Genomic DNA, 26345 nt, shown 5'->3' with positions numbered 1-26345 from the left:
AGTGTTTGCACCCATTTACAGACTGCATTATATTAATAATTAAGCCTTATATTTGTGTCATTAATATTATAAAAAAGACGACTATGTAAATACGCTGCCAAAGATTTGCTGAGAATAAAAATGTTGACATATTACAGTAAAGTCATCATTCTAAAGTAAGGGCACATAGCGCTTAAATAGTGTTTTCCATAGAAAAGTATAAGATCGACAACAGCTGTTTTACTCGATCTGCTTAAACGGATTTTACACTATGGCAGTTAGTACAACGATGCATTTGAGCATTAGCTTTCTTTTTATGAGTTGTCACCAATTGATGAAATTCAAAATAAAAATTTCTTACGGTTGTTTTGTCAAACAATAACTAAAAATTATATATAAGTAATCAAATTCACTGATAGGGTGAGCGCAAGAATTAGTAATGTGTTGGTAACTAAAGAGTAGAGGATAGTACTGATGAATATTAAAATATGGATTTAAGAACTTGACGAATAGTGAGATATATGTGGGTAATTAGATAATTGTTGGGATTCCATTGTTGATAAAGGCTATAATATTAGGTATACAGAATATACTAGAAGTTCTCCTCGAGGATATAGGAATCCTCAAAATGGAATCTATATTTCTACATACTAATATTACGATTATTCCTCATTCCGTTTTATATGTTTCATTATCCTATTACATTATCAATCCTTGCACTTCAGCTTCCTCTAACTTCGATGACAGCTTCTCATAACTTATGTCATCATCTTAACACCGTATATGATAATATATTGATAATATAACTATTAGTTGATAGACGATAGTGGATTTTTATTCCAACATACCACCCATAATGTAATAGATCTAATGAATCCATTTGTTTGTTAATAGTTTGAATGTTTTTATCGGAAGAGGTTTGGTCATTACGTCTGCAATATTCTTTTTGGTTTCGATATAGCATACGTGCAGATGATTTCCTGATACTTCATCTCTCAGTCTCATTGCTTTAGTACCAAAAAATCTGTTTCTAAATTTCTCTTCATTATTGGATATAATTATACTGATTGTAGATTTACTGTCGGTTAGTAATCCTTTGGTAATTGGTTTCTTGTCGAGTTCTTGTATCAGGTAACTTAGATTATTTAATAATGGGACAGATTCACTTATTGCGTGTATTTCTGCTTCCGTAGTTGAAGTACATGTTAATGAAGCCTTGGTGGACTTTCCTCCAATTACTTTTCCATTAAGTAAATATATGTTGCCAATTTGTGATTTATAATACGGTTGGTTACCATACGAGGCATCGCTTATAACAACTAATTTATTTGTTGGCTTAACAGGTTTGCTTTTGTGCCATATTAATTGCTTATCTCTCGTATTCCATATGAACTGTATCAATTCATATGTCATATCTAACACTTGCTTGGACGGAAATAGTATATGTTGTGCAAGTGTGTTGATGTAGTATAATAGGTCAAATCTAAATTTATATCCAACATATGATGCTAGACCTATCAGCTTTTGCATTTCATGTACCTTCATTTTGTAATCATCTTCTTCTAGCTCTAGTTCTTGCTGGTTTATATAGAGACCTGGTTGGCCTGGGGCACCAAGTTTTCTTCCGTTTGGATTCAAAGGTACGTTTAATTTGGGTATTTTCTCAGTTAATGAGTTTTCCATACCTAATTTCATGTATTTACCTCTTTGATATTTGATTTCTAAGCCAAGGATGTCGTATTGAATTTCATCATCGCTTTCACCTAGATTTATAATCTTGGTATCGTATTGCATCTTGAGTTTTGCTATAATTCTTTTATTCGAATTTAAGTCCTTGCTGAACAATATCATATCATCAACGAATAAGCAAATTGTTACTTGACTATTCTTAAATACGCATGACCATCCACGAACTTCTTCCATACCACACTGTTTTATCAGGTATGATTTGATAGTTTCGTACCAGTTCGCTCCACTTTGTTTCAATCCATAAAGTGATTTCTTCAAACGTATCAACTTATCATTCATTCCTAAATGTGGTGGAGGTCTTATGTATAATTCTTCTTTGATGTCTGCATACAAATATGCCGAAGATATGTCTAATTGTGTAATATAGTAGTTATTGTCTAATGCAAGTGACAGGGATGTCATTAATGCATAGTGATGTACGGTATTGGATTGCATGCCTGAGTCGTAAGTGTCAGGATGCTGAATATCACCTCTTGCAACAAATCTAGCTTTATGAGTACCGTCACGTTTCCTGTTGAAGATAAACATTGAATTTATTACTCTTTTAGGGTCTATTTCTTTTCTGTCATAATATTTGTCAGTGTCCCAAGTTTTCATCTTCAACAGTTGATTGACTTCTTTGTGGTATGCCTCGATATATTTTTCTTTTTCTTTAATATCTTTATTATAGGTGATTGCCTCATCGTATCGTAAGGTTGTTCGTATTGGTTTGATTGATTTTACTGCTTTTACAGCTGCAATCAGGTGAATTCGTTTCTTCGATCTCGGAGGTTCTAAACTACGCATATTCTTAGTATTCCATGTGTCTCGTGATACCTTAATTTCAGTTTCATTATCTTCTAATGATCTTTTCTTACTGTTGATAGTAGTATAGGCATTAGAGTCACCAATACCACCCAAACTGGAATTAGTTTGACGAGAATTTATCGGTGGGAGTTCTTTAAATGGGTCAGGGAATTCGGTAGGAGATTCTGGAGGTAGATCAGGGAGTGGGAGATCAGCGATGATAGATTCCTCGGTATTCTGTTCAGAAACAGTAGTTGGCGTTTTGATAGGAACAATATTGTGCGATGAATTATTTTCCGGTGGAGAAGCATCGATTGAAGGTGAACGGTGTATAATCCTTTTCTCAGTCTCTTGGTCACTTATCTGCGGAACAGTTTTGTTGTTGGTACCACCCGTACTGGATATTGGTACGTTTGTATGATTAGTCTCATTTTCACTGTACGAGTCTGAGTGTCTGAAATCTTTAGATTTACTGGCGTGCGACGACTCATGTGTGTTAGATTGGGACATGGGAGCAAGTAAAGGAACATTTAATTTATGCATACCACCCGAACCGGTACTCTCGATATTGGAAATTTGGGGGGTGCTAGATCTCTTCTTTGATGGAAGAATATTAGATTCAGATATGTTGGGGTCAACTTCTCTGGGTGCGCGAATATTGGTTTTAGAAACACGTTTCGAATCTTCAGTATGAGTTGACGGAGGTGTGGAATCGGTTGGACTCACAGCTTTTGAAAGGACATTTCTCGGTTGCTCAGGATGTAGTTCAATGTCGGATTGGAAGTCATGGTCAGATTCTATGTTAAGATCATTGGATTCTTGGATCTCATTTGACGCAATGAACGAATGATATGAAGCAGTTAAACGGTTTAAGTCTTCATCGAAAGTGAGTGCGTCGTAATTGAATTGATCTAATCTGGATTCCTTGCCCTGAAGAATAACATAGTTAGTTGTATCTACTGTCTTCTTTAAGGATGGAAGATAGATGATATATCCATAAGAGTTTCGAGACGGATGTAGAGCGTAGCCTGGGATGCCACGAGGATGTATTTTGGAGTTAGGGTTGTGATCATTGACGATAACAGGTTGACCGAAAGGTAACAAAGTACTGATATCAAGTCCTGCCAAGCCAGCATGTTGTCTTGCAGATTTTTTGCTTTTAGGTGAAGCTAGTGAATTTCTCACAATAGTAGAAAATTCGATTGCAGAGAACCATAAATGGTTCGGTAAACCACTACATTGCAGTTGAGTACGGCAGTCATCTAATAAGGTACGGTTCAGCCGTTCAGCGACTCCATGTGCTCGGGAATCCGCTGTGGTTGTATAGCATGGAGTTATACCATTTTTTTCAAGGAATTTATGGAGAGTTCTGTTAGTATACTCAGAACCACGGTCCATTTGTATAACTAAGACACTGGCCTGAAACTGGTTTTTAATAAAAGCTAGTATCGTAGTAAAAACATCGAGGATAGAGTCCTCGCGACGGTCGTGTAATGGATAAACCCAACGGAATTTTGTTGTCTCATCAGTAAATGAGATGAAATAGGATGGTGCACTTTTTGGTAGGTTGTGAACTGGACCAAATATGTCAGTATGTAGGTATTGAAAGGGTTCGTATGAATTTTGGTATTTTAGTCGTGAACCTTTGATATGTCTGTGTTTGGTGCTTTTGCCGATTAAACAATCAGGACATTGATAGTCAATAGCACTAGACCAGTCGACATCTGATTCGTTAAAATACGTGATGGTGTTATTTTTAAGTGAGTATCGAATTGTCTGTGCATTGGCATGCGCAAGCATTCGATGAATGAAAGGATAAGGATATTTGCGTGTACTTTCACTTGTATGGACATTATTGATGGTGGGTACGGAGATATTTGATGGAAGCAAGTACTTTTTAGATACCCAGTAAAAGTCTCCATATTTTACGATAGGTGCAAGTACAGTGCCGTCAGACCGTTCTAAGACGTTTTTGGTAAAGCATGCTGTGATATCTACTGCAGCCAATTCATTCAAACTGAGTAAGTCATAGGCTATGTTAGGAGTGTGCAATACCTTTATTGATGTTTTGGTGTTGTCCTGGAAGTGAAATTGTAGGTCACCAATAGCGTTAATTGGTATATTTCTTTTTTGAGCATCAACTACGTTTATGTCAGGATTAGATGATGCTGAGTGTATGTGATGAGCAGATCTTATAAGGGTTCGTGATGCTCCTGAATCGAGAAGGAGGTGTCCAGGGAGTTCATCATCAGAATGATTAGTATGATTTACTGTAGATTCAGTAAGTTTCTGGCCTAAGATGAAGGTCGTGCTTATTGTTCAATTGAATCGGTTCAGTAGTTGATTTACTGATGGAATCGTTGTCCGTGCTGGGAGAGTTATTAGATGTGGATACATTGTGAGCCCTGGCTGTTTTCGATTTCGAATTATTTGTTTTTTGAGGATTCCGAGCTATAACTTTGGGTTTGGTTGTATTCGTATAGCTGCGAGAATCATTCTTCTCATCACTCGGATTTCTCCTGTAATTAGGTTTGCTGTTTCTCGATCCCTGTTGTTCTTCATAAATAGCATGGATATCTAAGAACAGTTCAGCGACTGTCATATTTAGATGTCGATGACGTGTGTAGCGTAAAAATTTATATTCGCCAGATAGACCTCTCATAATTAATTGACATGCGACCTTGTTATTGATATGAATGCCATTATTGTTCAGTCTGTCGATAATGTTTGTGACTTTTGTTTCAAATGCATCTGCAGGTGTACTGCCATTATATTGCAAATTTGCCAGGGTCACAATGTCGTTTGCCTCTTGGGTATCAGATTGCATTTTTTCAATACTTTTGGAAAGAATTTTCATGATATCCGTATAATCAACGGATAGGATGTCTTTGACCCAGGTAGGTAGGAATTGAGAGGGAGCAAATATTTGAAAAGTGTTATACAAGAAGGTGAGTTCATCATCAGTGATCGGACGTACGGGTTTTCCGTTTACTGTCGGAATAATACCACCGAGATTCGAGTTTTGTAAAAATTTGATGTATGTTTTAACCCAATTTGGAAAGTCATTAGGTGAGGTTAACATTGGTGGTGGTCTGACATATTTTTTAGTGGATGTCATATCAGAGTCCGCTGAGGATGAATCAGTAAATGTATTACCTGACTCAGGTGATGGAGTGCTCAGAGGCGTTCCAACTGATGATGGATACTGCGGAAACTGTGATTGTGGCCCAGGTGGAAAGTACATAGGCGACATTTGATAAGGTGTATACGGAATCATAGATGGGTGTCCGTAAAATGACCAACCAGATGGATTGGCTTGGTTTTGGGTCATCATGCACTGCTGTGGGTACGGCCCATTCTGTGGAGGTGGTACTGAAGCAGGTTGAGGAGAGGCATGATGGGGGTTCTCTGGAACAGCTGATGAAGCAGGTGTTGTTGTCTGTTGAGAGTTAGCCTTAGTGGAAGCCTTATCATATTCTTGAATTTTGGAAGCTGAAACGTCTAACGGATCTTGATTTGTGTGGACTTCCTTAGAAGTAACCGAAGCACAGGCGCTACCATGAGATATATGTGGGTAATTAGATAATTGTTGGGATTCCATTGTTGATAAAGGCTATAATATTAGGTATACAGAATATACTAGAAGTTCTCCTCGAGGATATAGGAATCCTCAAAATGGAATCTATATTTCTACATACTAATATTACGATTATTCCTCATTCCGTTTTATATGTTTCATTATCCTATTACATTATCAATCCTTGCACTTCAGCTTCCTCTAACTTCGATGACAGCTTCTCATAACTTATGTCATCATCTTAACACCGTATATGATAATATATTGATAATATAACTATTAGTTGATAGACGATAGTGGATTTTTATTCCAACAAATAGTTTGATAATTTTTGGCATTCCTTTTTTTGGCAAAGGTTATATATAATATTATGTGTAGTTCTCCTCGAGGATATAGGAGTCCTCAAAAAGGAATCTATATTTCTACATAATAATACTATGATTATTTCTCCTTCTGTTCTATATGTTTTATTATCCTATTACGTTATCAATCCTTGCATTTCAGCTTCGTCTAACTTCGATGACAGTTTCTCATATCTTATGTCATCGTCTAACACCGTGTATGATAATATATTGGTAGTGTGACTACTAGTTGTTAGACGATAGTTGATTTTAATTCCAACACTTACCTATTTATCAGTGTCATTACTAAGAAGGAAATTTTTCATTAATAGTATATAACGTGCTGAGTCTTCCCAAATTGATTGAAACGCGCAAGTGGTTCAGTGGTTAGAATTTATGCTTCCCAAGCATGAGGCCCGGGTTCGATTCCCGGCTTGCGCATCTGTTTTTGCAAAACAGACTAGGAAATTCAGACGTTTTGTTATTTTTTTTTCCATTTCAATTATTAAGCTTTAATCAACCTTTATGTATACCCTTGTTAAGAAGAACATTAAATACAAACACTATTAAAAGATTTTTAGTAGAATTTATAAGGATAAATGAATATATACAAAGGGAAAAATTAACATAGAATGTTGAGTAAAAGCTCTGAAAAGAAAACGGATGTCAGCTCCATACTTGTCTAAGCAATAATCGAGACATAGAAGTCTTCCTCTTTTGAAAGCAGTTCATTCTCTTCCTAATATAATCATTTAAATTTGGCAAATTGATCCAGTAAAGCTTGACCTAAGTAACCTGGAGATTCAACGACGGCAACACCAACATCTCTCAAAGCTTGTTTTTTGGATTCTGCATCAGTTCCAGATCCTTCTACAATTGCACCGGAGTGACCCATTCTAACACCTTTCATTTGACCAGCAACAGTTCCTGCGATGAAAGATGCCACCGGCATCGGCTTACTCCTGCTAAAGTTGTATTCTTTGAGAAATTGAGCAGCTTCGATTTCGGCCTTACCACCTATTTCACCTAACATAATAATACCTTCTGTAGTTTCATCTTCTAGAAATAATTTCAAGGCGTCAATAAAATCAGTACCGGGAAAAGCATCACCACCCATACCAATAACCAGTGATTGACCAAGGTCAGTTTTTGTAGTTTGCTGAACAGCTTCGTATGTCAAAGTTCCCGATCTGGAAATAATACCGATTTTACCAGCTTGAAAAATTTTTGGGGGCTGGATACCAATTCTTACCTTTGTTGCTGGGTTAATGATACCAGGGCAGTTGGGCCCAACTAATCTTGTTTTATCTTGTGTCTGCAACATTTCTGCAATGTATAACATGTCATGTTGAGGAATACCTTCAGTGATACATACAGCTAACGGAATTTCAGCTTCAATAGATTCTTTAATGGCAGCAGCTGCGATCGGTGGAGGAACAAAGATGGCACTGGCAGTGGCTCCAGTCTCCTTAATCGCGTCCTTCACAGAGGCAAAGACAGGTTGGCCTAAATGTGTTTGACCCGCCTTTTTTGGGTTCGTACCACCCACAACATTTGTACCATATTCTTGAGAGATGCTGGCATGAAAAGTACCTTGTTTACCTGTGAACCCCTGAAAGATCACCTTGGTGTCCTTGGGAAGCAGCAAATTTTTGATCGTCTTATCGTAAGGAATAGATTCTCTGTGAAAGTGACGACAAATTTTGAGAGAAGCTTTTGAAACGGTAGATCTTAACATTATCAAACTGAAGAATAAATGGTCTGCAAAAGAAATTTTCTATGAAATCGAACGTATATAGAGTGGTAAGTAACAAACAGAACAACAATTAGGGGAAACTTGTCTCCTTCCAGCTTTTATATCGCTTGATTAAATCCAACTGTGGTAAGCCTATATATACGCAGTGTGCTGTGAACAACTCTCGAACAAGGATACTTAATTGACAATTGCAAAGCACTTAAGGGCTCTATTACCATCTGGATATCAGTCTCGAGAAACGCCTTTTTTGTTTCTGTTTTTATAGCAGCAACTTTGGGTCCGAGGTTGGGGTAGATCCGTTATCCAGCCGCTGGTTGGGCCGTGCAAGATGACTTATTTGAGAATGGCAATATGAATAAATGGAGATGATGAACGCCCACGAAGTAGCAAACACTTTCAGGTAAATTACTAGTCAATAGTACATAAATACAGGGATACAATCGCACCTAACATGTCGCAAGAAGAAGCAGAATCCAGTATTATTTATGAGGAACCCATTGATATTCCGTTAGAGGATGATGACGATGAGGATGAACTGGAAGAAGAAAATAGCGTACCTTTAAGCAGCCAGGCGGATCAAGAAAATGCGGAGAATGAGTCAGACGATAGTGTCGATAACGTAGTTGGATCTGAGACACCCAGAAGTGTAACAGGTCTTTCTGTTGACCCAAGAGACGTTGCAGACGAAGAAGATGAAGATGAAGAAGGGGAAGACGAAGATGAAGACGAAGACGACAATGATGTTGACAATGAGGACGAAAATGATAATGATAATGCCAACGAAAATGAAAATGAATTAGGGAGCTCTAGAGATAAGAGGGCACCACCTGCTGTGCAGACTAGTAAACGTTATAAGAAATATCCGAAGCTAGATCCCGCAAAAGCACCTCCCGGGAAGAAAGTCCCGCTACATCTTTTGGAGAAGAGGAGACTAGGACGTATTAAAGCTGCTGAAGAATTTGCCAAGACGTTGAAAAAAATTGGCATTGAGAAAGTGGAGACAACTACTTTACCTGCCACTGGCCTGTTCCAACCTTTAATGTTAATCAACCAAAAAAACTACTCATCAGATTATCTGAAAAAAGACGATCAAATATTTGCACTTAGAGATAGAAAATTTTTGAGAAATAACAACACTAGCCAAATATCTAGTACCAACACACCAGATGTTATAGATTTAAAGAGTTTGCCCCACTCAGAAGCGAGTGCAGCACCACTTAATGACGAGATAGATCTAAATGATCCAACAGCAACTATCGTGATACATCCTGGATCAAATTCTATAAAGATAGGATTTCCCAAAGATGACCATCCTGTCGTAGTTCCAAATTGTGTAGCGGTACCTAAAAAATGGCTGGATCTTGAAAATAGTGAACATGTTGAAAACGTTTGCCTTCAAAGAGAACAGTCAGAAGAGTTTAACAACATAAAGTCGGAGATGGAAAAGAATTTTAGAGAACGTATGAGGTATTATAAAAGAAAGGTACCAGGTAATGCTCACGAACAGGTAGTATCTTTCAATGAAAATTCCAAACCTGAGATTATTTCAGAGAAAAATGATCCATCTCCTATAGAATGGATATTTGATGACTCAAAATTATACTATGGTTCAGATGCATTGAGGTGCGTGGACGAAAAATTTGTTATTAGAAAGCCTTTCAGAGGTGGCTCTTTTAATGTCAAGTCACCATATTATAAATCGTTGGCAGAATTAATCTCAGACGTTACCAAGCTTTTGGAGCATGCACTTAACTCAGAGACTTTAAACGTTAAGCCTACCAAATTTAATCAGTACAAGGTCGTGTTGGTGATACCAGACATATTCAAGAAAAGTCACGTAGAGACGTTCATTAGAGTTCTACTCACCGAGTTACAATTTCAAGCAGTCGCTATTATACAAGAATCATTAGCGACTTGTTACGGTGCCGGGATCAGTACCTCCACATGCGTAGTAAATATAGGCGCTGCTGAAACCAGGATCGCCTGTGTTGATGAAGGAACAGTTTTGGAACATAGTGCAATTACGTTAGATTATGGTGGAGATGATATTACAAGGCTCTTCGCTCTATTTTTGCTACAAAGTGATTTCCCCCTACAGGATTGGAAGATCGATTCTAAACATGGATGGCTTCTTGCTGAACGGCTGAAGAAAAATTTCACCACTTTCCAAGATGCTGATGTTGCCGTTCAGTTGTACAATTTTATGAACCGCTCACCCAATCAGCCGACTGAAAAGTACGAATTCAAGCTGTTCGACGAAGTTATGTTAGCACCATTGGCCTTATTTTTCCCACAAATTTTCAAGTTGATACGAACTTCCTCTCACAAGAATTCCAGCCTAGAATTTCAGTTGCCTGAATCTCGTGACCTCTTTACAAACGAATTGAATGACTGGAACTCCTTGTCACAATTCGAAAGCAAAGAGGGAAATTTGTATTGTGATTTGAATGACGATCTCAAGATCTTAAACAGAATATTAGATGCCCATAACATAATTGATCAACTCCAGGATAAGCCTGAAAACTATGGAAATACTCTAAAGGAAAATTTTGCACCTTTAGAAAAGGCTATCGTTCAAAGTATCGCCAATGCATCTATAACAGCTGATGTAACAAGAATGAACTCATTTTATTCGAATATTCTTATCGTTGGTGGCAGTTCCAAAATACCTGCTTTAGATTTTATTTTAACTGATAGAATCAACATTTGGAGGCCCTCTTTGTTGAGTTCGGCATCGTTCCCGCAATTTTACAAAAAACTGACTAAAGAAATCAAAGATTTAGAAGGTCATTATGTAAATGCCCCTGACAAGACTGAAGATGAAAACAAGCAAATTTTGCAAGCCCAAATCAAGGAAAAGATTGTAGAAGAGCTGGAAGAGCAACATCAAAATATTGAGCACCAAAATGGTAACGAACACATTTTTCCAGTGAGCATTATCCCACCACCACGTGATATGAATCCCGCTCTAATAATTTGGAAAGGTGCGAGCGTTTTGGCGCAAATTAAACTTGTCGAAGAACTGTTTATTACGAACAGCGATTGGGATGTTCACGGGAGTAGAATCTTACAATATAAATGTATTTTCACGTACTAGGATATGCATATGGAAGTTTTTGTTATCTTTTTTTCTGAAAGGTCTTTGCAGACATCAACGAAGCATAGAATAAAAATTTCCCCAGCTGTTTAATTAGTATAGGTGTTAACAAAAGGAAATAGTCCCGCTTAGACGGCTATGATGGTAACATGCATGGTGCAACAACTACAGAATAGGAGCACAACTTGAAGGCGTCCATAAAGAATAAGGTGTCTTTTTGTGATGGTTGTTTAATAGCAAACATACATATATACTTATAGAATTATTGTACAGGAAGTTTATCGAAAGGTGCATTTTTCTGTTTATGAGACAATACCCCGTAGCTATTCTGTGATATACTAGAAAGAACGGGCGGTATTATGATACGAATTGAAGGGAGGTAGGGGAAAGGAAGGTGGAAATGAAAGTGGAAAATACAATTTAGTGTGATGAAAACTTAATAAAACAACTACCGGAGTTGGTAAAAATATAGTTATAATCACAAGGATCAGGAGGAAAAGAAAAAAAAGTGAATAAAATAAATAACAATGATTACCCGTTGGGATACCTAAAATGAAATGAAACAAAAGTAATTGAAACAAAAGTAATTGGAACAAAGGTAATAAACATACAGTGAGGTGCTTTGAACTTTTAGACAACTAGAGATTAAAAAGGCAAAGATCACATCTTAACCTTTTTGAGTGCCGGAGCGGCCTTATCTTCAGTTTTAGGATCAGCACTGGACGTGCTGCTATCCTCTTGATTCAGTAAAGAATAAACACCGCTCCCTTTTCTCTTACTATTGTCAGCCTCGCCAGTATTCTTAGTGGTGCTCGTTGTGGGCAAAGATGGCTGCGGTAGTTCTATTTGTGGTGCAGGTTCTGCTTGTGATAGGCTTGAGCTGTGCTCGACGTTCATGGGGGAGTTTATTAAATTTGAAGAAACAGCAGGAAGATTGTCCATGTTTTTTGGAGGAGGGCCCGTCAAGACAGACGAGTCTAATGGAGTTACCGAATCTGGAGCACAATTAGCAGCTTTGTTTAATGAGCGAAGCAATCCCTGCTGAGAGTACCGAATTGGGGCTGGATTGTTGGCAACTAGTGTAAAAGAGGAGGATAAAGACGTGCCCGAAATACTGGATTTGAGAGAGTTTCTAGGTTTGGGATACAGACTATCTTCATTCAACGATGATCTCGGTGTCAGCTTCAGAGGACTGTTTCTTCTATCGTTGGGCAAAGAGCTTGTAGACCCGAGACTTCTCATTTTTGGTTGAGAATACAATCTCGTTGTTGGTTCATTAATAGGATATATTGGACTCGGAGCCATATTTTGAGGGACAGGCTTGTTGTAGTCACGGACAGAAGGATTAATATTCATGATAGGATAGTTTAGTGGACCCTGAACTCCAACACTCGCTGCGGGAGTCAGCGGGTCCATGAGAACACTATTGGTCCTCTTCGTGTTGCCCGGTTTGTTGTTATTTTTCGAGGCAAAAGGATTGTGCATCATTTGTGGAGTGCTAAAAGTGTCTGCATATTGTGGAGGTAGTTGTTGGATGGGTATCGGCTGATTGATAAAGTTTGGTACATGTGCCGGTTGCTTCGCATAAGTCACATGTTGTTGCGACTGCGGTTGGTATTGTACAAAAAGTTGCGAGGGCGGCACTGAAGCCGTGTTGAATCTCGAAGGGATGTTCGTGGTCGAGGAAGATTTCTGCGGGACATACTGGTTCCCTGGAGGAACCATCATCTCATACTGAGATTTGGGTGCATATGCAGATGTGGATGTGGGCGCGGGTGCAGGGGCGACAGAGGCAGCGGTAGCGGCAGCATTTACAGCACAAAGAGAATCTATTGTACGGTGGGCCCTCGACATGACGTGCTGTTTGAAAGTTAACATATCGCTTTCGAATGCCTGAAGTTGCTTTTGGTGATCCTTCACGATATTTTCCGATTTTTTCTTGCTCACATTCTTGAAGGTGAAACTCTGTGAACAAAAACTGTGTTGCAAAGATATGAAATGCTGCATAGACTCTATAATCTTAACCATATCAAAATTTATTTCTTTCAAATGTTTCAGTGTTTCATCTTGAAAGTTCGGAGGTCTGTTTTGCTCTTGCATTTCCGGGTTATTGGATTCCAGCGGGGCATGGTTTGCGTTTTCGTAAGTTACATGAGAGTTATTAAAGTACTCGGGGATAGAGTTATTGGCGCCCGGAATTTGCGGAACGAAATTACCAAAGGAATTGGAACTGGTGGACGGGTCTTGAATCGAAGAGGGTCTTACTCTTGCACCGGAATCTATATCGTAGTTTTGATTACTAGAATTCTTTCGACTGTTAATTGAGGAGTTATTACGGGAAGAAGCTCTTCTCTTAATGTGTTTGAGTCCCTCAATGTCACCTTTCTTGAAAATACCAGAACTATGCTTAAATTCCCAGATTTTAGTGGGGTTACTTTTCTCCTTTTCTTGGACACCGCCACCGGTATTTTCGTCGCCACTACTGTTTTTGTTGCCACTATTATCATCGTGAGTATTGCTGTCATCATTAGTATTGGCGTCGTCGCCACTATTAGCGTCGTTGCTGCTATGATCATGCGACACCTTGTGAAAGCCGTAAATGTTCAACTGTCTTACAAAGCTCGTGATATTAGTATGCTTGAAATATGTAGCCAAAGCCTTACTAAACCGTTCCACAGGCTTAATCATGAAGGATAAGCCCGAAGGGGTCCACCATATCAAGTCGTGTAGCGATTCGTCCTCCAGAATCTGGTATAGCTTATGGATGAATATCGCATTTTGTGGCGGCCTGGGCCCCACTAGCATCTTCGACCCATGTTTCTTAACATCCTCGGCACCGTCGCCGCCTTCAGCACCAGCATTAGCTATTCCAGCTGCTGCTCCACCACTACCTACATCGGTTCCAGCCGGGGCCGGTGTAGAAGCTGGAGCTGGGGCTGAGACCGTTTCCTCTTCACTCATGATTTTTTCTTCTTTTTTTCTATATAACTGATTTGTGCTGTCTTAGGACCCTCTGAATGTACCAAATAGTGTCGAATTACAATATTCTTTGTTATGTATATAGAGCTGAGTGCTTTGTGTGCGTATGCGTATGTGTGTGTGTGTGAATTTTTTCCTTGAACCTGTCACTGTGGCGATGAAGGTTCACTATGTTCTTTTTTCCCTGCTTTTCAAACTATCTTTGAAACTTTCCACTTCACACCAGTACGACTTCTTTGAAAAATTCGTAAGTCGAATAAATAATATTATTTCGCCGTGCGTTTGTGTTTCTGTTTCAACAACCCTTTGTGTGCACCTGTATAGAGTGTTTAAAAAGAGATCCTTCTTGCTAGCTGAAAAAGTTTATGTCGAATAAAAACGTCTTTTCATGTACTGAACATCTGTTTTTCCGGCGGAGATGCAGCGATGGATGCGCTTGCTGCCAAGGCATCTGTGCCGGGCGGGTGATGTCCGGGCGACCCGGCACGGAAGTAAAAGATACTATTGTTGAAAGGTACTTCTCACTACAAGGCTTAAGGACCTGTCGGAGTAGAGGAAAGAAGAGAAGAAGCCGGAAAAGGAGAGTCGTCACCTGTAAAAGGAATCTTAAGTAATTGATTTTTGTTAAGTAAGCTACGATGATGGATAATCAGGCTGTAAAGTCACTGCTAGAAATGGGTATTCCACACGAAGTAGCTGTGGACGCCCTCCAAAGAACTGGCGGTAATTTGGAGGCAGCAGTTAACTTCATCTTTTCGAACGAGCTGCCGGAGCAAGCGGAAATGGGTGAGGAGAATGATGGCAGTCAGCCTAGGATTTCTGAGAACAAAATAGTGGCTGGAACCAAGCCCTGCGATGTTCCGAACAACGGGGACCAAGACATTGATATGCCGGATGTGAGTGGTGTCGATGTTGATTATGATGACGATGAAGACATCACGGATGAACGCAGCGGTTCTAATAGCACCAGCGGATGCAGGGTTACTGCTCAGAACTACGATCGTTATTCTATATCGGAGACATCCATTCCTCCCCCCTCTTATAGTATAGTACAACACAACGAGTTCAAGTCGAACGTGGGCGATCCTACGGTTGTGTTGCCGCTACCCTTGAATAGTCTAATTGAGAGCTATTTTGGGCTGTTTGCGTTGCTCACGGCCGTGTATTTCCCACACGTGTTCTTGAAACCGGACTTTAAGGATTTGAACTATAGGGCAGACTGGTTCAAGGGCTCATCGTTTACGGAGCCCAAATACAGACTTGCATATTGCGAGGCAGAAGATGGTTCCACTACGTCGGAGATCGTGCTGGCCAGCGGACCTAATGAAGGGTTGCAACCGCATCTGCTCTGGCAGTTGCAAAAACTCATCTCCGTGGTTAACACGCGAAAGTGTGAAAGAGCCTTTGTTTCGGCCAAGGTGTTTACGTCGTCCTTGGAACCGCAATTGAGGTCCAAGCTGGCCGATTCCGAGCATCTTTATGAGGTGCTCCCAGCGTTTATCAAATCATTGGCAGTGGATTTGGAAATGTGTCCTGGGATCAGAGACCGGGAAACAAGAAGTCTCTTTATATCTTCTGCTTTGCATACTCCGAACAAGAATGAACCTCCAATGGAGACGTTTTTGTCCTTGTTTCATTTTCTTCCTGAAGAGTACGATTCTAATCTATATAAAATGTTCAACGTTTTATTGTACCCCGAAGAAGAGGAAGAAGAAGAAGACGTGATTCGTGGTGGCGAGCAAGAAGAGGCGAGATATGTGGAACCGGAGAATACTTTGAAGGAGGTGGCACCCGTATTAACAATCCTGTTCAATGAACTAGAAACAAATACAGAATCAGTGTCTCTACCCAATGGCGTGGATATACCGCTTGAGTTTTACCCACAGCTTTACACCAAACAGTGCAAAGACCAACTAATAAGACATATTATTTCTAAACGAAAGCAAGCGCGGACCAGATCCAGATGCTTGCTTCAAGAGATCAACGAGTTAAAGAGTTACCAAGGCAAAAACATATCCACTATTCTAGAGTCGACGCTGGCGTATCTACAAACAATTCCTGACGATGCTAATAATGAAGCAGCAAAGCAGATCGCATCGTTGAAAGATACATTAAATTCTGCGAGAGCCGCTAAAATGGAGGAATATAAGGACTTGGCGTCCAAACTGCATGGAGAATGGAACCTTTCACATCCAGAGACACACATAATCAACACTGCAAAGCAATTGGGACTGATCGAAAATCCCTACATCCTCACAATGGCAGCACTATCGCCATATTCATACTTTATCAGAAGCAGAAACGGTGCATGGTCATGGATACAAAGTAATACGTTGGGAACAGAATTCAAGGTGAAAAAATGTTCGTCGCCTTCTGTCGTTCAAGAAGCCATCAAGCATGGCACGAAGTACGCAAGTGAAACTCCGCTGATGTTCATATACTGTGAAGAGGGTAAAATTCCCACGGAAGAAGTAGTCGCGGAAGCGTTGAAAAGCAATAGCGGGTGCTTAAAATTTGCTGAGGATGACCAAAATTCATTAAAAACATTGCGTTCGCAATTTTTCGATGGTATGGGAGATCCTGAACAAGCCACCAACAATATTAACAATGGTAACGATAATGACAATGACGATGACATCGATTCTGATAATTAGATAGATTTCTATACACTTTCCGCCAGATAAATAACGTATGTCTCTTTAAACTATGATCTCATTTTCTCTAGTAATTTTGAACCGCATATATGTTACTAGTTTACGTTTTCAATACTATAGAAACTCCGCTTGGAGGCTAACTGCGCCCGCAATCCGAAAACTTCTATTTACGGACATAAATTAGACTCTAAGGATCAAACAAAAATAAAAAGGTTGACAGATAAAGGACAGTTTTAATTTTTATACTTTTGATCTGAAATAATGCCAAGTCCTAAACTTATTATAATATAGCCTCGAACACAAGATCATTGAGTTGCTTTTTCTAACTTCTCCTTTCTTTATTTTACTTTAGCCGCAACAATACCCCTTCTATTTTAATTCTGACTTCAATTCATTTCAACTTTACGACCTTTTTTTTCAATTTCGGTTCTGCAGTACTCTTCATTTGTCGATTAATTCGAGGTTTTCATTATTTCTTGAAATTTCTTTCAAGTTGCTTTAGTTTCATTTCCAAAAGAGATTTAAATAACTTACCTTTTTCTCATTCCTTTCGATTATTTTACTTTCCAACAATTAGCTCTTATCACATTCATTGACCTTCGCAAACAATACCCTTCAAATATTTGCATGAGATTACATTATAGAAGAAGATTTAATTTTTTAAGGAGAATACTTTTTATATTATGCATTACTTCATTGTATTTATCGAGAGATTCACTAAAGCTACATGCAAAAAATGTATTAATGGATCATAATGTAGCAGAATATCATGGCGGAATGATAGACGATATTCAAATCCTGCGGTGCTACCATTGGTACAGGCAATGTAGTTCTTTGTATGCCCCGAAATTACACCCCTCCAATACTGCTAAAAAGATCAAAGACAAAAACAGCATTCTGTGGACCAGAGTTTCTAAGAATATTACTGTAGAGACATTGTATTCACTTCAGTCTGGACCATTCTACAACAGTTACTTATATGTTCATCTGAAAGATTTCCAAAGTAATCCAAAAAACACAATAAAAGAACTAGCCATAGCAAGGGACTCAGCACTAATACCCCTACAAGTGCTGAGAGACATTAATAAGTTGGTGAAATCGAGCGACAGTTCTGTCTTTCACAATCATGTGTATCTACGAGAAAAGCCTACTTCGTCATGGTGGAAGCTGCTTTTCGGCATATCCGTTGATACAGATAACATAGCTGTGTTCGGTGAGGAGTGGGTATACAAGGGGAGCGGCATATGGTGTAAGTATATCCTTAATGATGATGATAATGACGCTCCTATAACTAATTTGGAAATATATCTAGGATCATCGTTTATTGAATCGAGGCCTTCTTGGAAAGAAGTTATCCATGAATTTCATAGAAATAACATACCTTCTCTGCCCATATCAATTACAAGAAAGCTTGAAACCAAAAACCATCATCACAAATTTTCTAATGGATTGCTAGGTTCTTTGAGAACACCCAGCAAAGACATTAATATCCAAGTCGATGCAGATTACAAAATAACATCTCCCCATATACAATTTTCGAGGGGACAAAGATCATTCAAAATTCTCCAAATAACTGATTTTCATTTCAAATGTACGGATAATAGCATGACCGTAATCAATGAAATAAAAACAGTAAATTTTATTGATAGGGTACTCGCATCAGAAAACCCTGATTTAGTTGTGATCACAGGTGATTTGTTAGACTCACATAATACTATCGACTATCAAACGTGCATTATGAAAGTTGTCCAACCAATGATTTCTAATAAAATACCCTACGCAATTTCATTGGGTGTTTCTGACGAATCCAATTTGGCCACATCGGCACAAATTAGAGACTTTATCAGGAATTTACCTTACACATTTAACAACGTTGCATCAGAAGAGGGTCATATGGCCATAGAAGTCTCATTTAAAAAGAAGCTCACGAAGAATACTCTTTTGGAAAGAGACATTGATACCGAAGACGAAACAAACCCATCAGAGGCTTTATTTTTCGTCTTTGATTCATTTGCGCCCGTCAATAATTTCCTACAAGATTATAACGACCTGATTGGGAAAATAGACTTTGGCTTGGCATTTCAATATTTTCCATTATCGGAATATAGGCCTCATGGTTTATTTCCTATTATTGGGCAGTATAATGAGAGGTCTACCTTAACAGTAGATACGCCAAGGTCTAGAGGACAAGTTTCAATGACGATCAATGGCAAACATTACAAAAGCTTCCTTGATATCCTGAGTCTTTGGAATATAAAGGGTGTCAGTTGCGGACATGAACATAATAATGACTGTTGCTTACAGTCAAAAAATGAGATGTGGTTATGTTACGGTGGGTCCGCTGGTATAGGCTTGCCGAGAATCCAAGGTATATATCCAACCGTTAGATTATTTAACTTGGATGATATTTTGGACGAAATAACTTCGTGGAAGAGGAATAGCAATCTTGTTGACGAGGTTTACGATTATCAGTACATCTATAAGGGGAAGCAATAATTTCAATGATTAATTTTGTAAGGTGAACATTGACTGCCAGCAGGATAGATGATAGATAGACATAAACAAAATATACATAACACACGGTGGTGTTTTCTTTTTACACATAATATATTTAATTCTTTTTCTTTTTTTTTTTTTTTGGTTTACAAGTCCACTGAGGGACATTTTGAGTTATCACTTATGGTCTCCTGTAGCATTATTAAAAGAATAAATATCGAAAAGTATACATACTTAATAAAAACTTCAGGCTATTAAATAAACATCAGAACACATTGAGGACAAAGCCATAGAAGTTTGGAGTAGATACGGAATTTTTATTGTATGTATATATTATATATCTAAGCATTTTGCTTTTTTTTACTTCATAATCTTTCAGAAATCATTATATTAAACGGATAGTCATTTGTTTTCAAGGCGTGAAAAAACCTGAGAGGGAAAAGAATAGGACTTTTATAATCTCTTGATGACTGCTTCAGTGAATGATGAAGTAGTAGCAGTACCAGCCAAGTCACCTGTTCTGTTTTCTGGACCTGATGCGATAGTAGACAATACTGCATTTTGAATTTGGTCAGCATGATTCGTTAGACCCATGTGGTTTAACATCATTACTGAAGATAAAAGTAGGGCAGTTGGATTCGCTTTATCTTGACCGGCAATATCAGGGGCAGAGCCATGGACAGCTTCAAAGATCGAGATTTTATGACCAATATTGGCAGATGGAGTTAAACCTAAAGAACCGGCGCTCAAACCAGAGTTCAAGTCGGACAAGATATCACCGTATAGATTTGGACAAACAGAAACAGCGTCTGTGTAAGCAGATGGGTTGGTGACCACCTTTAACACACTGTTATCAATAAGTTCAGTTTCTAAAGTAAGGTCAGGATACTCTTTGGATAGTTCTTTGGCAACATTAACGAATAAACCATCAGCTAATCTCTGGATAGTAGATTTATGTACCACAATAACTCTTGGTCTGCCGATGGCTCTTGCATATTCAAAAGCGTATCTAATGACTCGCTCAGAGGCATCTCTTGTGATCAGTTTAATAGATTGAACAACGCCAGGGCAAACTATGTGTTCGATACCAGAATATTCACCTTCGGTATTCTCTCTGATAAGAACTAAATCAACGTTTTCGTAAGTGGTCTTAAAACCTTCAATAGACTTTGCGGGACGAACGTTGGCAAATAACCCAAATGTTTTTCTCAATGTCAAATTCAAAGATCTGTGACCTTTACCAATAGGTGTAGCTAGTGGACCTTTTAGTGCAACCAGGTTTTTTGTGATAGATTGTACGGCAGGGTCAGGAATGGTCGTTAATCCGTTGACAAAGATAGGGCTAACATCACAAGATTCCCATTCTATGGGGACGTTTGCTGCACTAAAGATTTTCTTTACAGACTTGGAAATTTCAGGTCCGATACCATCACCTTCAATGAACGAGACCGTGTATTTGCCGGTAGAAGGGTTAGGTTTGCCGGTATATCTTCCGATTGAAGGTTGCTTTACAGTAGCCAAAAACCTCCTCGAGGTGTTTCTAAAAAAAGTATTTCTCAACATTATTAAAAAATATTATAATTGTTGTTCGTTCCCGATCTGTATCTTATTATCTACCAAGGTAATTCAGGTTCAGAAAAAGTGTATCCAATAATGTCATGCACTTGGAATATATATTTATATAAATATGAATAATAAATGAAAAAGAAATAAGAAAAGAGGAAAACTTTAGAAGGAGGGTTTTTCTGATATGACTATGATGAGAAACTAAAACCTTAGGGCCTATAATAAGGGACCTATGAGCTTTTCAATAACTTATATATTCTTTAACCAAACAATGGAAGTTACAGAAAATAGGAACTGACCAACCAGAGCGGCCCGTGTCATGCCCCCCCTTGCCGAGATGCGGACCGAGATTGCTGAAAGAAGCGCCGAGTATCGCAAAAGGCCCCTGGCGGGGCAACGACAATTTCTTCGCCGAACCTCGGAATCGACTAGCAGATCACAGTGCTTAGGAAGCTAAGGCTGCGTTCTAGAAGGGCTAGTGAGTCTTCTCAACCATGACTGTCGTTGTTTGTGTTTGGTTTTATGTTCACCTCTAGGAACTCTTTCTGTAGGGTCTTTGATGCCAGTATTGCTGCTGTTTCCAACGTTCCCAAGTAATTTACTAAGTCTGGGAGAAAGGGACTCTGCACTCAATGTTCTACCTTTAAAGGATCTCGGTACAGAAAGCCCATTGTTATCAAAATCTATTGGGCTAGGAAACAGTGCATGATGATGATGATGATGATGATGTATGGTAAAATTGTTGGAGTCAGAAAGTGCACGTGACCTTGGAAGCATATGGTCATCTATTGAAGGGTGCACAAAATCTTCTTCATCGGAGTCAATAGCCATTTCAGGAACGGTAATGTTGTTAAACTTTGCTACTGTTCCTGCATGCGGCATGGTGTCCTTATTCGCTTTTTCCGTATTCGGTATTATATCTGAAGCGTGTAGTATGAGGAATTCGATGACAGTTCTGGAAGCCTCATACTCTTTCGGGCACATTTCATCCTTGGGATGAGACAAAAGTGAGGGTTGTACGATGGCCGCTAAATTGCTTGCTGACATTAAATTCTTCTTTTCATTTCTTGCAAATAAATTCAAGAGCGCGGCTAAATAAAGTATTAAATGGCGATTTTGTTGTGGTAAGAGCATATAAATATCTTCGTAGTCCTTAATGATTTGTTCTTTGTGCTCATTTATTTTTGGGTTTTCTAATATTGGATTTCTAAAAATGTCGTATAATGCTAGGGGAACCAAAGGCTCACTTAATGAGTTCAAATATCTTTTTAATAAAGTTGCAATGTCATGAACATTGAAATCACACCATCCTTCAAATTTACGACCATAATCGGGCGGTTTAGAGAAAACAGCTTGTAGCTCTCTAACACGTTTATTGCTTCCCGCAATACGGAAAATTCCTGTTGTGTCTAATGCATTCTCTTTTAGGTATTTCCCACTTTTTGCTATTACCACCGGTATGGAACCAATTTCATTTGTACTTTTTTGGATAATTACTTCCTCTTGAGCAACTTTCAGTGATTCCTCGAGTGAGACGCCAAATACTTTACCATCAAATTCGTTTTGCAAATTAGTAAAGGTGTCCCTATCCTTCTTGCCCTCAACAGAAGACATTGAAGATGACCTATTCTGTGGAGAACCCTCTTCAGAAGAAGGTGTAGAAAGTAGATTCATGTTAAACATTCTATTTTATGTTGTGTAATAAGATATGTCCAGAAATATACTATGGTTATTTATGTACTCTTTCCTGTGTACGCGTTTCGATTATTTTGCAGGTTATATTATATACTGCTATCACATGCTAAAACAAGAGTATCTAACAATGGGAACACAAAGCAAGTATTGATTTACTCATTCCAGTTGTGTAATTTTCTTCTAAAGATGTACTTAAATAAGAAGAAAACAATGATTGTCTTCGACCTCAACGCCTCGAACCAACGCTTTCCCCAATAGCGAGAGAAAGTAAGTAACCGGAAAATTAATTACCTCTTTCTTTCACCTGCAGGGGCTGAGGTGCTTCTGTTAGTGCGCCTCTAGAAGTATCGGCCATAATGAGATATATACTTTGGTTGCCCCTCCGGTTTTGAGGGAGTTTTAGCCCGATGAGGCTGGTCCTCCCCTCCAAGGATTTTTTGTATTTCCTATTTCGCTCTAATTATAGAAGCACCAACATACGGCGGGGTATAAACCAAACAATAGCCGCGGAAGCCCAATCTTCTTCTCCTTTTTTCGTAAACGGATAAAAAGCTATGACCAAGAGCCAGGTAAGTTATACGTAATACTACCTCAGGACCGATGTCATTAATGAATTATAATGGTTTTTAATAGTTTTTTCCATAGTATATCTAACGGGGTGGTGATACGTCGTAATAGTCAAGAAGTTGCCGTTCCTCCCCCTCTACAAAGGGGGCGGTAATACGAAAAGGTCCATTTTTATGATGGGTTCGATTGTAAACATTCGGAATATAACTATATGACAAAAATGTGTAAGAAAATAATATATAAGTCTATTACCATACTATTTTTATTACGACAAAATTTTAAAGCAGAGAATAAATGAAAAAGATCATAAGGCGGTAAGGTTTGCTCTTACAGAACCACCTTTTCTCATTTAGACTTCTTACAATTTGTCGTAATATTCTTGCCAGCCTGGAACTTCTTCCTTCATACCGTGTCTCTTACGAGCAGCAAGAACAATTTCACCAGCCTTAGAGGTTGGGTCCAATGGGTCAGAACCTAAAGTGGACCAATGGTCGAAAACCATTTGTGGGAAAGCTTGACCACCGGTAGCTTGTCTCAATTCACCAGTGAAACCGAAAGATTCGTTAACTGGCAAGTAGGCCTTGACGGTAAACAATGGAGTACCTGGTCTTTGTTCTTCAGAAACGACTTGACCTCTCTTCTTGTTTAAGACGGAGTAGATACCACCGACGGCTTGTTCTGGACATTGAATTTCGACCAAGAAAACTGGTTCTTGGATCTTTGGATCAGCCAACAAGAAACCGGCGTAAGTAGCTCTTCTCATGGTTGGGATGATTTGACCACCACCTCTGTGGATAGCATCGGCATGTAAAGTAACATCCAAAATGTTAACTCTGACAGATCTCATTTCTTCACCGAAAATTGGACCTTCCTTGGTAGCCCATTGGAAAGCAGCAACAACGGAATCCTTGATTTCGTGCAAGTATTGGACAGCCTTAGTTTGGTCAATAACCAAGTTTGGACCGTTACCGTCTGGACCGAAACACCAGATCTTTCTGGCATCGGTGACATCCCAACCGTAGTCGTCAGCCATGATTCTAGCTCTGGCCTTGAAATCATCTCTTGGGTTGATGATACCGTTTTCAATAGCCAAAGAGACTTCTTCGTCAATTGGTTCAGCCTTCAAGTAGATTCTGTTATGCTTGTTTGGAGACTTGGACAAAGCAGTTTGAGAAGATTCACTTTCAACAGTTTCTCTGTAAGCGACAACTGGTGGGGAGATCTTCAATGGAACACCAGCGTGGTCGTGTTCCAAATCTTGCAAACAAATTTCCAAATGCAATTCACCGGTACCAGCAACGATATGTTCACCGGATTCAGACATATAGGTCAAGACACATGGATCAGACTTGGACAATCTCTTCAAACCTTCGACCAATTTTGGTAAGTCGTTAGCGTTCTTGACTTCGACAGCGACTTGCACAACTGGAGAGACAGAGAATTTCATGACCTTCATGTTGTGAGCAGTTTCACTGGTGGTCAAAGTACCAGTCTTCAACAAGAATTGATCGATACCGACTAAACCGATAATGTTACCGGCTGGACAGTCATCGATTGGTTCGACAAATCTACCCATCATCAAAACAACTCTTTGAATGGCCTTGATGAACAAATCGTCCTTCTTACCTGGAACGTAGTTTGGACCTTGGATTCTGACCTTTTGACCGGACTTAACAGTACCGGCAAAAACTCTACCGAAGGCGTAGAATCTACCCTTATCAGAGGTTGGCACCATCTTGGAGACGTACAACATCAAATCAGCCTTTGGATCACAGTTCTTGATAGCAATACAGTTGGCATCGTCAGCTGGACCTTCGTATAATTGTTCAGCTCTGTAGGCTTGAGCAGTGACTGGAGATGGCAAGTGCAAGACAATCATTTCCAATAAGGCATCGGCAGCTGGCAAGAACTTTCTCATAACAACCTTCAACAAGGCCTTACCTTCCAAGTCCTTTTCGTCACCCTTCAAGACAATTTCCAACTTTTCTAGCAAAACTGGAATTTCGTCTTTCTTGAAGTTCATGATAGCAGTGAATAATCTGAAGATTGGGTCCAAGATGAACATGTTGAAAGCTCTTTCCAATGGCTTACCTTCAGCATCAGTGTCCTTGTTGGTCCACTTCTTGGTCTTTGGGTTGAAGAAAGAGTCACCCCATAATCTGTCCATCATCTTGGCCTTGTCGACACCGAATTTCTTAGCATATCTGGTGGCGAATTGACGGATAGTGAAAGCCCAACCGTGCAAACCGGAACCGAAGGCAACGGTACCTCTGGCTGGGTAAACTTGGACATCACCCAAAACTTCATCGGCGTAGGTGGAAACGATGACGTTAACGGATTCAACAGTTCTGGCAAAGGTTTGGTATAAATCTTCCTTAGAAACTTGCAATTCCAACAAAGCTCTGTCGACCTTGTTGATAACAACAACAGGCTTGATTCTTTCACCCAAAGCTTGTCTCAAAACAGTTTCGGTTTGGACACAGACACCTTCAATGGTGTCGACGACAACCAAAGCACCGTCAGTGACACGTAAAGCGGCAGTAACTTCAGAGGAGAAGTCAACGTGACCTGGAGAGTCGATCAAGTTGATCAAGAAGGAGTTACCGTCGGTCTTTTGCTTGATTTCCTTGACATCTTCGTCAGACATTTCAGAGTATAGAGAAATAGCGGTAGACTTGATAGTGATACCTCTTTCTTGTTCATCCTTTCTGGTATCGGTGAAACGAGCTTCACCAGCCTTAGCAGCGGAAATAATACCGGCTCTTTGGACCAAGGAATCGGTCAAAGTGGACTTACCATGATCGACGTGAGCAATAACGGACATGTTACGCACATTGGTAACTTTGTCCATTAAAGAACGCATTTGGTCAACAGTGAAAGCAACCATTTTTATCTGTTATTAAAAATTCTTGGGTGCGTAGGTCTGGCTTTCTGGCAAATGGGGTTAAGTAAAAAAACCAGTGAAGCGTTTAATACAACAGTAGTATGCAATTGAGATTAATTAAAGGAAGGCTCATGGCAAAAAAAAATTTTCTAGGTGAGATTTGAAAAAAAATTTTAAAAGTGCAACACGGAAGTTTACCCGGGATTAATATCAACTAAA

General features: G+C 39.2%; 10 protein-coding genes and 1 non-coding gene across 11 annotated transcripts, besides 5 other annotated features; 4 read left to right on the top strand and 7 right to left on the bottom strand.

Moving 5' to 3' along the window:
• Nucleotides 1-266: 266 nt before the first annotated feature.
• Nucleotides 267-341: an origin of replication (ARS1502; Autonomously Replicating Sequence).
• Nucleotides 342-493: 152 nt separating this feature from the next.
• Nucleotides 494-825: a long terminal repeat (Ty1 LTR).
• Nucleotides 494-6407: a mobile genetic element (YORWTy1-2; Ty1 element, LTR retrotransposon of the Copia (Pseudoviridae) group; contains co-transcribed genes TYA Gag and TYB Pol, encoding proteins involved in structure and function of virus-like particles, flanked by two direct repeats).
• On the bottom strand, nt 847-6115 carry YOR142W-B (gag-pol fusion protein; the record flags this gene model as incomplete). The annotated part of the gene is given in 1 exon segment (NM_001184386.2): nt 847-6115. Coding segments are annotated over 1 exon segment (5268 nt in total).
• On the bottom strand, nt 4793-6115 carry YOR142W-A (gag protein; the record flags this gene model as incomplete). The annotated part of the gene is made up of 1 exon (NM_001184385.3): nt 4793-6115. One exon carries the CDS (start codon nt 6113-6115, stop codon nt 4793-4795), a length of 1323 nt encoding a protein of 440 aa, NP_058184.3.
• Nucleotides 6076-6407: a long terminal repeat (Ty1 LTR).
• Nucleotides 6408-6715: a long terminal repeat (Ty1 LTR).
• Nucleotides 6716-6801: 86 nt separating this feature from the next.
• On the top strand, nt 6802-6873 carry SUF5. The gene has a single exon. It is a non-coding gene; the product is annotated as a tRNA-Gly (tRNA).
• A 307-nt stretch (nt 6874-7180) lies between these two features.
• Nucleotides 7181-8170, bottom strand: LSC1 (succinate--CoA ligase (GDP-forming) subunit alpha; the record flags this gene model as incomplete). The annotated part of the gene is made up of 1 exon (NM_001183561.3): nt 7181-8170. The coding sequence occupies one exon, from the start codon at nt 8168-8170 to the stop codon at nt 7181-7183; it is 990 nt and encodes a 329-aa protein (NP_014785.3).
• A 469-nt stretch (nt 8171-8639) lies between these two features.
• ARP8 (Arp8p) lies at nt 8640-11285 on the top strand (the record flags this gene model as incomplete). Its single annotated transcript, NM_001183560.1, has 1 exon — nt 8640-11285. One exon carries the CDS (start codon nt 8640-8642, stop codon nt 11283-11285), a length of 2646 nt encoding a protein of 881 aa, NP_014784.1.
• A 660-nt stretch (nt 11286-11945) lies between these two features.
• SFL1 (Sfl1p) lies at nt 11946-14246 on the bottom strand (the record flags this gene model as incomplete). The annotated part of the gene is made up of 1 exon (NM_001183559.4): nt 11946-14246. One exon carries the CDS (start codon nt 14244-14246, stop codon nt 11946-11948), a length of 2301 nt encoding a protein of 766 aa, NP_014783.4.
• Nucleotides 14247-14902: 656 nt separating this feature from the next.
• Nucleotides 14903-16918, top strand: RUP1 (Rup1p; the record flags this gene model as incomplete). The annotated part of the gene is made up of 1 exon (NM_001183557.1): nt 14903-16918. One exon carries the CDS (start codon nt 14903-14905, stop codon nt 16916-16918), a length of 2016 nt encoding a protein of 671 aa, NP_014781.1.
• A 627-nt stretch (nt 16919-17545) lies between these two features.
• On the top strand, nt 17546-19414 carry SIA1 (Sia1p; the record flags this gene model as incomplete). Its single annotated transcript, NM_001183556.3, has 1 exon — nt 17546-19414. The coding sequence occupies one exon, from the start codon at nt 17546-17548 to the stop codon at nt 19412-19414; it is 1869 nt and encodes a 622-aa protein (NP_014780.3).
• Nucleotides 19415-19867: 453 nt separating this feature from the next.
• On the bottom strand, nt 19868-20977 carry IDH2 (isocitrate dehydrogenase (NAD(+)) IDH2; the record flags this gene model as incomplete). Its single annotated transcript, NM_001183555.1, has 1 exon — nt 19868-20977. One exon carries the CDS (start codon nt 20975-20977, stop codon nt 19868-19870), a length of 1110 nt encoding a protein of 369 aa, NP_014779.1.
• Nucleotides 20978-21433: 456 nt separating this feature from the next.
• Nucleotides 21434-22663, bottom strand: BAG7 (GTPase-activating protein BAG7; the record flags this gene model as incomplete). The annotated part of the gene is made up of 1 exon (NM_001183553.3): nt 21434-22663. The coding sequence occupies one exon, from the start codon at nt 22661-22663 to the stop codon at nt 21434-21436; it is 1230 nt and encodes a 409-aa protein (NP_014777.3).
• Nucleotides 22664-23600: 937 nt separating this feature from the next.
• On the bottom strand, nt 23601-26129 carry EFT1 (elongation factor 2; the record flags this gene model as incomplete). The annotated part of the gene is made up of 1 exon (NM_001183552.1): nt 23601-26129. The coding sequence occupies one exon, from the start codon at nt 26127-26129 to the stop codon at nt 23601-23603; it is 2529 nt and encodes an 842-aa protein (NP_014776.1).
• Nucleotides 26130-26345: the final 216 nt, after the last annotated feature.

The sequence above is a fragment of the Saccharomyces cerevisiae genome, chromosome XV (genome assembly GCF_000146045.2).
Source record: "Saccharomyces cerevisiae S288C chromosome XV, complete sequence".
NCBI lineage: Eukaryota > Fungi > Ascomycota > Saccharomycetes > Saccharomycetales > Saccharomycetaceae > Saccharomyces > Saccharomyces cerevisiae.
Note: the sequence above shows the minus strand (reverse complement) of the source record. Positions and strands in the feature narration are given on the sequence as shown.